We start from the raw sequence: 14,882 nt of genomic DNA, 5'->3' as shown, positions 1-14,882 counted from the left end.
TGTGCACACTCTATTGGGTACTCATTTGCATACATGATTGCCATCGAGGCCAAATAAGTAGTGCCATGTAATGGCAGAAATCTCTTGAAAAAGATACAGGGGTTGAGTAAATCAATTCACTGATATGTGGTTGTGTATAGTCTTTTGATTGGTCAATTAACTGATATATTATGCATCGTCGAGTACTAACAAGCAGTCAGTCATCGCACCGACCAAGAAACATTTGCTAAACAAGATGAAGTTTTCAATGACACATCTCCATGTCCATTTGAGAATGTGCAGCAACATTGAACCAGCTGTGAAGGTTCTTCATGTATGATAAACACCATTGCTTCTTGTTACTTTATATCTGTCTCGAAGTTTCTTGAGTTTTTCTCTTGTAGTTATTTTCTTTGGGTCTTATTTTGCAGGTAGTATGTTAAAAGAGCCATTACGTGTGAATGCTGAAAAATGTAAAGCTTCTGATAATGAACCTGGAAAACTGAACTGAAATGCGCAATACAAAACAGCTGATCAGTGAAATTAGTTTTGGATCACCAAACAGGAGAGGTAAAAAAATCTCGAAATAGCAAAAGAAAAAAAAAAATCACCTTGCAACTGTTCGTTTTGGAAAGAGCAGACATAAATAATAGATGCTTTAATATATTTCTAAGCTTGAATCTGTTGAGTTATACAAAGATACAATTGGCGTGTGCTATAATGATAACTTTCAGATTTCTTTGCCTTCCATGAGCATGTGGAAGAATCATTTATTGGATGAATGCAGAATCCAACAAGTTAATTTCACTGCTGGATTCTGGCTTGCAGCAAGCAAGAAACTTACAGACCTCTGTATTCTTTTTTGTTGGCTCATGTCTAGTTATTATTTTACCTAAATAAGACTACGCAATGCTGCAAGATTATGAGGAATCATCAATGGTCGTTCACTGCCTTCTCCTGAATATCAGATTGTGGCAAGTCCTGTCACAAGGGTATGGGCAGTCTATTGTCTTCATGCTGGATCGATCAAAGTACCAGTCACCAACAGCTGTTGCAATTCTCTGTGCAGTAACAGGAAAATTTTGATAGTCGAATTGGTAAGTGGTCTATCAATTATACGAACAAATGAGTAATGGATGAAACAATGATTTGATTCATGGGTGGCTACCAAGAGATGAATGTACAGACAACCAGCATTCTAGAGAATTCGAAAGTTCATTTGTCACAAAAAATGAAAGCAAATCTGGTGATAGTACTGGCCTGATCAACAGAAACATCCATTCTGCACTGTCATAATTATGCCCCTTTCTTGAGCAAATAGCTTCATGAACTTTATGATGGAACGCAAGTTTTATGGGTTTTATGGAATTTTCAGATGACCAGTTTATCTTTTAGCTTTCTAAACCCATTTTTCAAAGGAGAATTGCAGAAACAGTAAATTAAAATGCGAGCCAGCCGATAGGGTTTCTTTTATGGCTTGCACAGATCAAATTGAGTCATATTTTTAAGAAATTTAAACAAACAAACTGTTTCAGTTGGAAATTTTTCTGAGTCTAGCTTACAAGAGTACCTATGGAGACCACAACCAGATGACTGAAGAACTGAAACAGTTAAACTTAAGGGAAAAGTAATAACTTAAAATGTGATAATCAGACGACAGGTTATAACATCAATGCAAAAACAAACAGCGACTAGTATTTTTTTCAATGCACAAAACTTCTTCATTATAACATGAAATTTGCTTCACTATTTCTTTATTTTTTTTCCTCTAGTAATTAGATACTCCATCAATGAAGAGTGCAGCTAGTTTCATCAAAATGAAATCTTATAGGAGCGCAGGCTTGAATTTTACAGAAACAAAAATGGAAGCAAGCAAGCAAACAGACAGACAGTTTCATCAATTATACATTTTTATGGAAAAAAAATGTACAATATGATGCTCCTTGACATTAAGACAGTCAATTGAATCTCCACAGAAACTTATGAGTTGGACATGTCAATACCATGAGCAGACAATGTTGAGAACTGCTTGAAAGAGCTGTTAAATTTAATTCAAAGGACCTAACAAGACTTACCAACCAAACTGCTCATTTTCATTATACTTAAGTGTGCCCTCTTCACAGCTTACCATTTGATTCCATAAAACAAATTTATCATATTTTTGCCAAGATTCATGTTTTCCCCATGATATGTCACCATTGCATCAGAATGTCAATCTCTGTTTCATCAATATTACTTAAATCGTATTTGAGGGGCATTCTGTTTTTTAACTTTACAGGAAAAACAAGGAGATGAAAATGAATCGTTTGGGAAAATTCTTATGCTTCTACAAATTTAAACTCTGCTAAAGCTGCAATCCGTGAACAATATATTGGTCTCTTAATTAGTCATACTGTTTTAAAAATCAGCCATAGGGCTGCCATAGAGATTTTGGACTTAAACCACTATGCTATGTGCTATAATACCTTGTAGCATTTGGGCCGATAACACTTAATATAGAGGGTAACAAAGTGTCATAGTGGCCACTACGCTTTTGGGTTATAGAGGGAACCATGTGTGAGAGCTAGATGCGATCAGTCTTTGGGATTCAAGAAGAAAAAAAAGATACCTGGAGGTCTTTTTTCTTCCTATAGGATTGGGACTGGGAGGTGTTTCGTTGATAGAACCATGCTTAAATGAACAGCCCATTCCATAAATCCTGCAAGATTTTCAGCTCAAATCTGTAGGAATATCCAAATTCGAAACAGGTCCTTCAAAGAATGTGGCAAGACCAAGATAGACTTGTTTTGTAACTTTTTTAAACTTGCAAAGTATGATGGGTAAGAGAAAGAGCTAGTGATTGGGACAATTCAAGGAAGCAAGATCCAAGGGATAGTTCTAGGCTCCAATTTTGGAATAATGTGGCATTTGCTTTGACATTGTGGGAGCCCTTAGTAGAAGTGCTTAGGCAAGGCCATGGGTTATATATGGGATGATTTGATGAATGCTGAGAAGATAACTTTCCATTTGAATAAAGATGAAAAAAAATACCTTCCAATTTGGGCATTTACTGATTTAAGATGGGATGTAAAATGCAAAGGCCCATTGCATAGGGTAGGGTACTTCCTGAACCCCTACTTCTATGCTAATAAGAATAAAATTGAACAATTGAGTGCATTTTAAAATTCTGTCCTAATGATCAGAATTTGCAAGATGAAATTTCAAGGGAGATTCCCTCACACACGAGTTACAGGATCTTTTGGAAGGGAGATGGCCATTAGCCACAGGTCACAGCCCAAACTTTTTAACGTGTTAATTGTCAGTAATATGTCTTTCGGTCGTGATATGAATATCCTATTGAGAATAATTCATCTTTTAATCAATGAATCAAATATATGAAGTTAAAAAACTTATTATGTGCATAACTTATGAAATTAGGTCGGTGATGTTTTATAGCTTTGTACTTAATTTGATGTAAAGTATTGCTTTGATACTTAGAAAATATATTGATATGTTTTGACAACCTACTTTGGGTTTGTAGCACCTGCTATGGTGCCTGCTATCCACTGTTCACTCTGAAATCCCCTAGCCACAACATGCCCATTTATCCGTTATCACACTTGACCATTCTTGAGTCATATCAGTTAAGAACAACAGGTTTTCAGTAAGGATTTAGGTTCTACAGAAATGAGATGGTACCATCAGCACCTCCAGTTCTGATAGGATTCAGGACCACAAATCTACAGGACATTGATCGATTAATAGGCCAGGATGTCCTGCCTATTCTAACCAATACGGTTTGAACCAACAAGTGCCAAGTGCGGTCGGCCGGTACCAGGAGCGATCTACCACGTTGATTGATTTCAAAATAAAAAAGAGAAAGAGAGCAATGGGGGGGGGGGGGGGGGGCATTCTCTTTTTCTCTTTGGCTTAGTGCAGGGGGCAATGCAAGCAGAGACAAAGAAAGAGAAGGGGAGAGAGAGAGAGAGGGGGGGAAGAAAAATAATGAGGAAGGAGAGGATAAAGGAGGGGAAGGAGTGCAGATCCAGCATATAGCATCCAGCCTGTTCCATGCTAGAAACCTCCTCGAAGACATATCAACATTCAGTCAAATACTCATTTAGGACAAAAATGAAATTCAACAAGAAAAAATTGAAAAAAAAATAGTGTCCTTATACACTAATTGGATGCCAGACCATCCCAAGAGTCGGGCTGGTAGCATCCCATACCATCCCAAACTAGGACAAGACCTTGGTAAGTTTAAAATACTCATTTTCGTACCCTTGATTGTACCCAATTGCTACAGTATCATTATGGTACAGTTTTAAGTATTGACAGTACGAGAGGCATATCGCGAATTCATTTTCTACTAATATATTATGATACAGTCGATACAGATCAATATAATGCATTACTCAAAATCATGAACACCATAGCATCTGTAAACAATATGAACCATAGAGGTCTCCTCATTGATTTCAATGATTGTGAAGTTTGCAAGAACCAAAAAGGGCAGCTTAAAATAATTCTACAATGTACACTTGTCATTATTGGAAACTCACCAATTTCCCATCAATCTATACCATTGGACTAAAGTCTTGTACAAGCCTATGACCCTGCATATATGTAAACAAGACAAGCCTTTCTCATGTCTTCTATGATAAAATCTTCCAAATTTCTATCATTCTACTTCCATGAACATGGAAGAATGATATATAAGATTATTGATTTGCAGAATTAACATGCCATTTGCTTGTGCTCGAATCAAACATATAGAAGAAACTAAAGGATTATAGATTCTCTTATCCATCAGCTCTTGCTATTTATCATTGAGATTAATGAACTAAGGATTGTTATTGTGCTTTCTCCTGTGCTTCTTAGCTTTTCTCTCGATGTTGACAGTTCTTGTCACAAGGGTATGTATGGAGAGCCTATTGCCTTGACTTCAGACTAATTAGAGAACCAGTCACTAACAGACTTCACAATTTCCTGCTCACTAAAAGCCAATTCATCAATGATGGGCTTGAATAGGAGTTCATCATCTACTAGAGAGAAATAGGGCATAGGATCTGCTTTTATGAATAGGAAGCTAACAATAAAGGCGGAATGTAATAAGGCCTGATTAACATCCTTTTTTCTTTTAGATGATGGAACAGAGTGATTAGCAGCTTTCCCCACAACTAATAACTAGAAATAATTGTAGGAGTTTTCCTCATGGTCTAGCTATTCTTTGTTTATCATTTGCAAATATTCTTTTATGGACTCTTGTAACTAGTTATTTCAGGAGGATTAATATATTGATCTAGTTCATAAAGATGAACCTTGATATCAAATAAAGAATTGTTGGCTTCTGGTATCTCATATAACCAGTCGATTCTCCATCCTTCCGACCATGACAAAGAAATGTATAGCAACAAAAAAATACCATGCAAAAGAGCAACTATATATGATTTTGTTTAGGATTATTTGACATACCATAACATATTTCCTAAAAATTAGAATAAAACTTTCCAAAATTCCACAACTGTCTCATCATGGTTCCATAAGACTAAAGCTGCAGCTACATAGCCATACATCTCCTAGTTATGGGTATGTGTCAATTCAAAAGATTTGGACTGTTTATAGTTCAACATTTTCGTACATCTTATGGGCAAAACTGGAGAGAAAGGTAAAAACTTTTAAAAATTGAGGATCGAAGTACATCTGCTTCAGCTCTAATCATTTTTCTAGGGTACACAACGTGGACAGTTCAAAAATGAAAGGTATGGTTATGAGCATATAAAGGCATCACTCTGACCAGGGAACAATATGTTACCATGATGAGATATTCCTTTATGTTCACCACTTATTCTATAAAGTTTTCTTTTTCCATCATTTCTTTCCTTTAATGAGTATTGAATGGAGGTATTTTAGCAAGGAATAGAGTGCAGTCTGTTTGATGAATTAGACCAGAAGAAAATTTCAAGTGGAAATAAAAAAATCAGGTAGTTTATGGAACCCTTTGTCATGGGGATAGTAGATTGCAGCTTTAAAGAATAATGAGGCCCCTAAAAGACTATCCACTTTATTATGTGAAGAGATACAACAAGGGTCGAAAAAAGAGTGGTTGCAATGGCTGGAAAATGGGCAATGACAGCTATATGAACCAAGGTCCGTAATCTCGGTAACGGATATTGTATCAGTACCTTATCGGTTCAGTTCGGTTCATTATGATACACTTCTGTACCGAAATAGCTTTCTAGCCACTTTTTTCAATTTTTATTTCGGTACGCCTAGATACAGGTCGGTAAGCCTCAGTACGGGCCGGCACGCTTCGGTACAGGCCGGCACGCTTTGGTACAGGCCGGTATGGAGCTTGTACCGACTTGAAGTTAAGTTTCGTACTAGTTTTCTTCCAGTACGGTACGATACGCCTTATACGAGACAGTATGGCAGACCATGGTATGAATATATGTAACTCTCCCCATACCAAAAAGAGCCTAAAAGTAGTTTGACGGATCGCTAACATAATCTACCACTTGCACTAGCAGTCCTACTTTAGTGATTACTCTTTGGAGCTACCAAGATCCGTCGTACCGGTACCGGTCGGCGTACCAGTGGCAGCCCGTACCGGTCCGAACCGGTCGCGTACCGGTCCGAACCGGTCGCGTACCGGTCCGAACCGGTCCCGTACCGGTCCGAACCGGTCCCGTACCGGTCCGAACCGGTCCGTACCGGTTCTCCAACAATAAACTACCGGTACCGGATTCCACACTGATCCGGTACCGGTCCCAGGCGGGACCAGTACGTACTGGCCCATACCGGCCGGCACGGACCAGTACGGCAGACCATGGAAGCTACTTTCTAGGTTCTTGTGTGTCGATTATTATAAAGAATGTCTACTATATGATAGTTAACTCAGTAGATAACCCATATTGCCCGCCATTACCGGTTTTCCAAGTTGCTCTCTGATATTTAAAAAGTAGCTAGACGAGAAACGTACAACGGATGAAACCTATCTACCATATTTATATTCAATATAACTGTCCCTGTCATAATCCACCAGTAGCTTTACATAATCTCTGTCAAACGTCTCTTCAGAAATAAAGATAAAAGCCATGTTGAGGCTCTTCCTTATTTCTTACAGATGTTCTCTTTGTTCATATCATTTTTGTGTTTCTTTTTTTTTAAATGAAGTTCTTCCTTTTTTCCTTTGGATTGGCATCCTTTTATCATTTGAATGAGTGACCTATTGGCATGAAGCCAGTTTGGATTAATGAAATTCTTCTTATTTCTCTGTATATCGTTTGACTTCCATCTAGATTTCTATGATATACTTAAAGACTTCATAAATTCAGCTTAGATGATAATGGGTTTGTTGAACCGATATTGGGGTCTATACTGGTCGGCAACTGGCATGGTACAGTATGGGTCCGTACCGTGCTGTTCTGGGATGAACCACATTTTTTTTCCTGGTTTCGAACTGAAGTCAGCAAATGGTCAATTTTTTGCCCATTTGGAATGTGAACTAGACAAACCATTTGCTGACTTCTATTTCAAATCGGCAAAATCATAGGGCATCTTCTATTTCGAAAGGAAACATAGGAACCCTGTACCAACAAGCTATGAGAGCTTTTAAGCCCTCCCTCCCCCTCCCTCCCTCCCTCCCTCCCCCCATCTTTTTTTCTCTCTTTCTCCCTCTCTCTCCGTTTCATAACAATGCACTGAATCGTGCCGGTAACCGACCGATCCGGTTCGATATGCCCCAAACCAACTAGTTCAGCATGGTTCAACAATCCATGGGCGATATGATACTTGTCTTCTTGGCTCATTCTTTTGAAAAATATAGCTAATTCAAATAGTGTTTGAAATTTTACCCATGGAAGGCACACATATGCATGAATATACTCTAACGTATAATATTACAACAATTTATTCTTGTATTCAAATTGAATCCAAGTAGTTTTAGTGTATGATACCTTGTTCCCGATAAGGGGAGAATTATTTGAATACCATGTATCCTGCCTCTCGCTTTGGCAATGAGCAAAACATGAATTTATAAATAACCCATGCTGCCCGGACATGGAGAATCCTTTTACAGCATTAAGCATTTGATTCCTGAACCCTGCATTATAGAAAGAAGCCATGTGCATGAAAAATGGTTTACCTGTTTTAACAAAGCCAAAGCTTGAGAAGAGAAGAAAATGAATACCTTGCAGAATCTGGATTTGATATGCATCACATTTTGCATAATTCATTTTACATTCTCGCCAGTAACCACGAGGATCAGCTGTTCTAGGAGCTAAACTTTCCTGAATCTGAAAATTCAGAAGCAGAGGAGCAATTCTTAGAGAAAATAGAGGTGGTCTAGTTACTTTTAAGTTTGCACCATTCATTAGTCAAGGGTTATTTGAAGTTATTATTCTGAAATATGAAAACTTAATAAGAAAAATTTACATTTGCAGTCATAATCTCATAACTTCATGGGTTCAGTCACAGGTTCCTTAAGTACCATTTCAGTATCAAAGGAAACCATTTACATGCTTTTAAGGATAAGAAAATACCTGCCATACATCATAGGCTGTATTCAAAAGAAAAAGTGGGGTCCGAACATTGGCCACAATGTTCTGTGGAAAGAAGCACTGCAAAGAGAAAATAAGGGCCAGACAAAAAAAAAAAAATCAAAACAAAGCAATTCAATTTAGTTGTTGTTTCCAGTCATCCATCTATATGGAGAAAGTAAATTACCGAAGTTGCATCCATGCGAGAAGTACAAGTCCTTGGCAAGTTCTTTGCCGCCCCCTGGGTAGTCATGAGAGTTTTCATAAATAGAATAGCAACATATCGGACAAATGAGCTAATAGTTAGTTCCTTACAACTCCAACATATATTACATAGATACCTGAAAGTTCACAACACCTCCAAAGAAGGATCTGAGGGTTCGCCCACCAGCAACATCAACTCTACAATTTGAAAAACTAAATGCTATCAGCAGAAATTAGAGAAAATACACAGATTAGAGGTGTATTTAGCAAATAAAAAAATCATACATTATTAAAAGTTTATTTTCAATTGCAGTAATGAACAGTGGATGCAATAACTTAGACGAGATGCAAGAGTAAAATTAATTTTGTCAAGAACATACGCATCAAGAAACATTCCAGCATCACCAAGGCACTTGACTTTTGTGCTTCCTGAAAATAATGCTCGAAATTCATCACAGTGCAGAATGGATGCTAGTCCCCCAGCAGAACAACCAGAAAGAAGGGCCTGAAAGCATTAATATAATATATTCAGTGTTGAACTTGAACCAAGATCAAGAATTCAAGATCACATCACATGAATAGGGTAAGAAGACCTGTTTGGCATAACGCATTCCCTTTGACATTAGATCTTCCATTGCAGCTAACCAGATACGCTGCCCTCGAAAATATAGGCCAGCAGCCTAAAAGCAATAGAGCAATATTTTTACATCTCTGAGCATATATTGGCAAGCATTTATTGGGCAAAGACTAAAGAAGGTGAACAATTAAAATCTCAGAAGTCAAAAGGCATTCGATAGAAAACAACAATAACAGAAACTGAACAAGGCTGGGCATAGCTTATTGAGAATGTTATTCCTTGCAGATGATATGATAGAATTCATCTTCCTGTAAACACTATAAACATTCCAAGGAAAATTTCAGAAATCGCAAAGCATATAAACAGTAATACTTCCAGTACTGCATCATTTTATCAATCTGTAATATGTTTCCCCAAAACCAGCTTAGGTGATGTTAGTTATGCGTTTTTCATGAGCTGCAGACGGAACTTTAAAACCTTTCCATAAAGTATCAATCATAAATTGCAATATGGAAAATTTCAGATCTCTGGAATTGCACCAGGTCGATTTTGGGAAGAATATATCACTTCTATCAAGAAAAAAATGGCTTCATTGTATGGGCCACAATTAGTAACTCTCGTGGATCATCTCATGAAAATACACTATGCTTTGAAGTTTGAACAAAAGAATATAACATAGAAAGCTCTATTTATGAATTCTGGTAGAAAGAGAATATAGATAAGAAATGTTCTTTCTCTGTAAGGACTACCACAAAATCCCTACATTTCTTTGAAGTGATGATGCTAAAATAATGATGAGCCCTTATATAATAGGCAAATGGCAACTTTAGAAAACGCAAATTGGATATTCGTTATGAACTAGGCAGCCATTTAGCAAGCTGAGAATAGTAGGAACAGGAGTTGGAGCTATAGCAAGAATTAGATATTTTAGAGGGAACAATCAACTCGATTCCTCATAGTCGAAAGTGGCAATGGACATGGGGGTGCAACAAAGGGTGCAACCAGCGGTCTTTTTGGTAGGAGCAATCTTACCTGTTCTTATTCCTGTCAGTTGCACCCAACAGTTGCTTCATAGCATAAAAAGCTTTGATCCAAGACAGCTGGGACAACCTTGTAACTTTCTTTCTTCAATATAAGTTGTTACTACTCATTCACTCATGGGCCATTTTTTCCAGTCCAAGGCCAAAGAAGATCCTTCCATCAATTTTTTTAATCAAAACACGATTCCACCTTTTATTCATCTCTTCTCTCTTTCTAAACCCTCTTTCACTTTTTCCTAAAGCCTCTTGTACTTCTTCTTTCATTGTGTGCTGGTTTCCGCATAGCGCTTCTAGCAAGATTCTTATTCAATATCTTCTTATCAAGGAGGCCTTTTTATCTTCTCGTGGTCTAATCATTTTTCATAGATCATTCTTGTGATTCACATACTCAGTGTATATAATATGGTCTAAATATTTGCCTTTTTCTCTCCCGTAGATTCTTTACTCAGTTTTGTGCTTAACTTGCACTAAAAAACACCAAAAGCCACATATTTCATTTTCGTTCTCACTTTGCCTTTCGTAATAGCAAACCTTTCAATTTTCACCAATTTTCGGGCTTCCTTTCATTTTTTTGAAGCACAAAGTTCTTCCTTTAATTGCGATCAAACTATTGATAAATATCAAAAAGAATAAAAAAGCAAAATCTTCATCATCAGAAATGTTTACAAGAGTTAAAGTGTCCTAGATATGCTTTCACAGTAAGAGAACATGTGATGATAAATGTTCTAGCTGACTCTACAAATAAACAGTTCACCATGATGAATCTGATGATATCAACACTGCATGTTAAAATGTCATCCTCCAATAATTATTGCTTAATCACATAGCAAACTAGTAATATAGCTGGAAATTATATCTTATACTAACCGCATTATAACCTTCACCAAGAAATGATGCACCATCACAGTAGCGAACCTTGACTCTGTTCCAATTAAAAAAATCTGCAAGTAGTACAAGAATGATTGGTAAAATAGTAAATATAAGGAAGGTAAGAAATACTTATTGTTAAATTCATAGAAAAGATAACAAGAATTAAACCCTGTTAAACAAAGAACATGGGGGATACTGTCTGAGACAGACCAGGATTTTCTTCACGCTTGTTACTCAATATTCCAGTAAATGGTATCATCTTCTCCATATGGTATGATGAACCGCGGTGAGTTGTCTTGCGGAAAACACATGTTTTTATGTCCTTGCACCAGCCTCCTCCCTGGTGTGTCCAAAGAAGAAATATCCCCAATAGGTAACAGTATGGGAGGAAAAATGGATGCCCAAAAGCTCTTAAAAATATCATCATTATAGTGCACTCTAAGTTGTCACTGTTAATAGTATGTGCAGGTAGTATGACTGTGGAATCAGACTTGACTATTAATTTTATATTTTATGTGAGTCCTCTCACCTCTAAATGGATGAGCCAACTGTTTGCTCCTGATCCATACCCACGATGTAGATGGTAACCCGGTAAGCTCCCATCCGAACATACTGAAAAAGGTACAAAAAAATAGGTACAGGTAGAAATTAAAACTGTATAAAATTAGTGAAATCAAGGCATTGCATAGATATTTTAGAGGCCAAGCATTATCATCTTCATCTCCAAACTTTTGTCAAACAAAAGAATGATGCTCGTACTTTGAGCAAATGGATCAGCACTGACTGCCTATATTTTAAATTCAGGTGAAACCATTTATGCTGCAAGCAACAAACTTTTCAATATGGATTTAACTTCTTTTTTGAGAAGGACATTTATTAAACTTCCGAGTTGGAACCTACTAGAAAATAAAGAAAACAGAGAGAGATGGTAATGGCTGATAAAAAGACCCGATCGCACCAAGAATTTATGTCCAAAGCTTTTCAATCTCATGTGAGGCTATTTAATTTCTGGTCTGTTATCATTGAAAACCAGGCGGTATACCAATCTAGAGTTATCTTCCATACGTTCTGATATGTTGATTAATTCTCTCACTATACATGAATAGAATGGTGGTATCGAGTGGACACAATAACCCCACAAGACAAAAGCAGGAAAAAAAAGAATTAGAAAAAAAATAAAACATGTTATGAGCAATCATTACATGATCTCAAGAAAGTAATGGAATGAGTGCAATGAAAAGGAGCAGCAACAAAAAACAAAAAGATCTTTTTTAAAAAATATATATATATAACTCGTAAAATTTATAACCAAATGATACTGATGCCCCAAAAAAAAGGTTATTTTTTCGGGGTCAGAAGCATTGCAATAAATAAATATCACAAAGATTGGCAATAAAATCAACATCATCAATTGTAGCAAAACCTGAGATTTAAGTAACTTCGGAACGAAAACAACAACCAAAAAAGAAAAATCAAGCGTCGGGCATAGATCCAATAATAAATAGACATGGAAGCACATATACCAGCTCCTTTAGCATCGGCACCTCGAATGAGGGTCAGACCCACAAAGAGAGGATTCCCGCCAACAAATCCATCAGTCACAGCTTGCACCTCGCTCACATTCCACCACTCAAAGCCGCAAGAAGACCTCACGAGAAGCAGAACCGAAACCCCAAGAAGCAAGAGAGCTTTCATGAGTTCTCTCCACCTCTTCCTCGCCTTCCTCTTCTTCACAGCTAAAGAAAAGAGGAAGAAGAGAAGGAGAGGGGAAGCAAGAGAAACAGATCTAGTCGGAAGAGGCCAAAGGCTTATATATAAGAAGAAGTGCCGGGTAAAAAATAAAAAGTTGGCACCTTTATTTAATATCTCAGAGAGAGAGAGAGAGAGAGAGAGAGAGAGAGAGGAGGCAATGTGAGTGATTTTTCCAGTTGAAAGCTGGAACTGCAGGGGTTGGGTTGTTTGTCCTGTAATAAGGAGGGTTGAGAGTTGGGGCTTTCGAGTGTCGGTGCTTTAAAGGAAGGAGGGGAGAAGTGAGGATTTTTTGCGCCCGTTAGCTGTTTATTTCAGTAAATAAATGCATGGGTTCTTGTGATCTCCTTTTTCTCTAGCCCATCTCTCAAACTCCCCCGGCTCCTGCGCCTAAACTTCTCCTGTACTGTTGTAGTGCTGCTAACTTCTTAGAGTTTTTCAAAAAAAAATAATTTGATATTATAATTAAAATTTATTTAGACTATTGAGTTAAAAATTTTATTAAATTTATGAATTGGATCAATATAACCAGTAAAATTATAAAATTATAAGCTAAACTAGAACTATATTGAAATAACTTTAGGGCAACCAATCCGAATCTCATAAAAAATTAATAATAATAATAAATAGTTGGACTTTTACACTACACACACATATATTGCGTCTTTTTTGATCTCCTGTACCGCACCAATCCTCTGGTGGTGGCAGATGTAAGCCAACGACGCAATGCAATTTTTTTTTTCTTTTTTTGTTGCTATTTTTGGCTATCATAATTAGGGCCAGTAGTGCTCTTTGGAAAATGGTTGCATTAGTAAAGAATCGAGGAAGAGCTTTTTTTTCTTCTTTTTTCTAAGGGAAAGGAAGGGCGGCTGTTTGATCTCTATTTTGGATCATTTGAAAGGGAAAGCTAATCTCCAATATTGTGGGTGAATAAGATAATATCATACAATTTACCATAAATCTACAAACTCCACAACCTTAACATGGGGGACAAAGGATACCCTACCATGCAAGTTGGTGCAAGGAATAGAACATTTTGATGTCCACATTGTCAGAAAGGCTCAAAGGGTACCCCATGCTGATGAGAATAGCAAGCTTTTGCTTTTATAATGGTTAGGTTTACGGAGAGCTTTTAAAATGGTTAGGTTGAGAATAACTTGCTCATGTGCACTTGTTTTGCCTAGCTTTCCAGTGGGACCTTCTGAGATGGGATCTGGTGCAATTTACTTTTATTTGGGCATCCACCAGATTTCCTATCCAAAGTTCTCATGCTAATGATGACTTCCAAAGCCGTCTCCATGTTCGTTCGTTAGAGCTGAAGCACTCTAGATTGGTAGCGTGGATGATGATTTATCCCCATACGAGCTTGCATGAACCTGTCGCGGTCTCGGGACGGCATTTATGGCCGCCATCACGAGAAAAGGGTGACCATGGGGATATGTAAAGCGACTTGGACTTGGAGCTCTTCCGGGATTTCTACATGGCCTTCCATCTCTCCTCCTTTTTCTTTTTCTTTTTCTTTTTCTTTTTTAAGTTAAAAAATATATTACAAATATATTTAATAAAATTAAAAAATAATAAATTTTGAAGTATTCTAGACAACTCTTCTTTTTGGGCTCATAGGGTGCTCCCGAAAGTGACAGACCGCATAAAAAGTCACTTAGTCCACGGCTCCTCCATTGGTATTTCTAAATACATGCCAAATCTAAAAGACCACTTTTTCACTCATCATAGCCCAAATATCTCGAAGCAGAAGTTTTCCTCCATTGCTACACGGGCATTCTGAATCCAACTGGCCATGATGGTTGAGTTTTTCTTCAGAATAATTGAGCTGTAACTCACGCCGCTCAGGCCGGCGAAATGCATGGACTTTCACCTAAAAAGAAAGGAACGGTAGTGGTGCATTCAGAAAATCGGAGAAATTCTTTTCAGCCCTGCCGACAC

The 14,882-nt window shown here is 37.4% G+C and overlaps 1 protein-coding gene across 3 annotated transcripts; it reads right to left on the bottom strand.

Moving 5' to 3' along the window:
- Positions 1–3: 3 nt before the first annotated feature.
- Positions 4–13,323, bottom strand: LOC103714715 (pectin acetylesterase 12). 3 transcript variants are annotated; one of them, XM_039114665.3, is made up of 13 exons: positions 12,713–13,120; positions 11,719–11,801; positions 11,400–11,529; positions 11,187–11,260; positions 9,296–9,382; positions 9,083–9,207; positions 8,840–8,900; positions 8,686–8,739; positions 8,502–8,579; positions 8,150–8,255; positions 7,917–8,062; positions 4,521–4,574; positions 623–1,040 (listed from the first exon to the last, which is right to left on the bottom strand). In XM_039114665.3, the coding sequence occupies exons 1-12, from the start codon at positions 12,882–12,884 to the stop codon at positions 4,536–4,538; spliced, it is 1,155 nt and encodes a 384-aa protein (XP_038970593.1). In that variant the 5' UTR covers positions 12,885–13,120; the 3' UTR covers positions 623–1,040; positions 4,521–4,535. The 3 variants fall into 3 exon arrangements, with proteins under 3 accessions (XP_038970591.1, XP_038970593.1, XP_008800308.1); XM_039114663.3 differs by lacking the exons at positions 623–1,040; positions 4,521–4,574 and adding an exon at positions 4–486 and having other exon boundaries at positions 12,713–13,013; XM_008802086.6 differs by lacking the exon at positions 4,521–4,574 and having other exon boundaries at positions 12,713–13,323.
- Between the last annotated feature and the right edge of the window lie 1,559 nt (positions 13,324–14,882).

This window comes from Phoenix dactylifera, chromosome 2 (genome assembly GCF_051530095.1).
Source record: "Phoenix dactylifera cultivar Ajwa chromosome 2, Ajwa_hap1_PhDact_Kaust_v1.1, whole genome shotgun sequence".
Classification (NCBI taxonomy): domain Eukaryota; kingdom Viridiplantae; phylum Streptophyta; class Magnoliopsida; order Arecales; family Arecaceae; genus Phoenix; species Phoenix dactylifera.
This window is presented reverse-complemented; position numbering and strand designations above follow the sequence as displayed.

What these genes read in the sequence shown, in the direction of transcription:
- LOC103714715 (XM_008802086.6), bottom strand. Translation starts at nt 12,884, where the DNA reads ATGAAAGCTCTCTTGCTTCTTGGGGTTTCGGTTCTGCTTCTCGTGAGG. An exon ending in CAAGCGTGAAGAAAATCCTG is followed by an intron (nt 11,261 to 11,399) that starts GTCTGTCTCAGA and finishes TACTACTTGCAG; the next exon opens with ATTTTTTTAATTGGAACAGA. An exon ending in GAGGTGTTGTGAACTTTCAG is followed by an intron (nt 8,740 to 8,839) that starts GTATCTATGTAA and finishes ATGACTACCCAG; the next exon opens with GGGGCGGCAAAGAACTTGCC.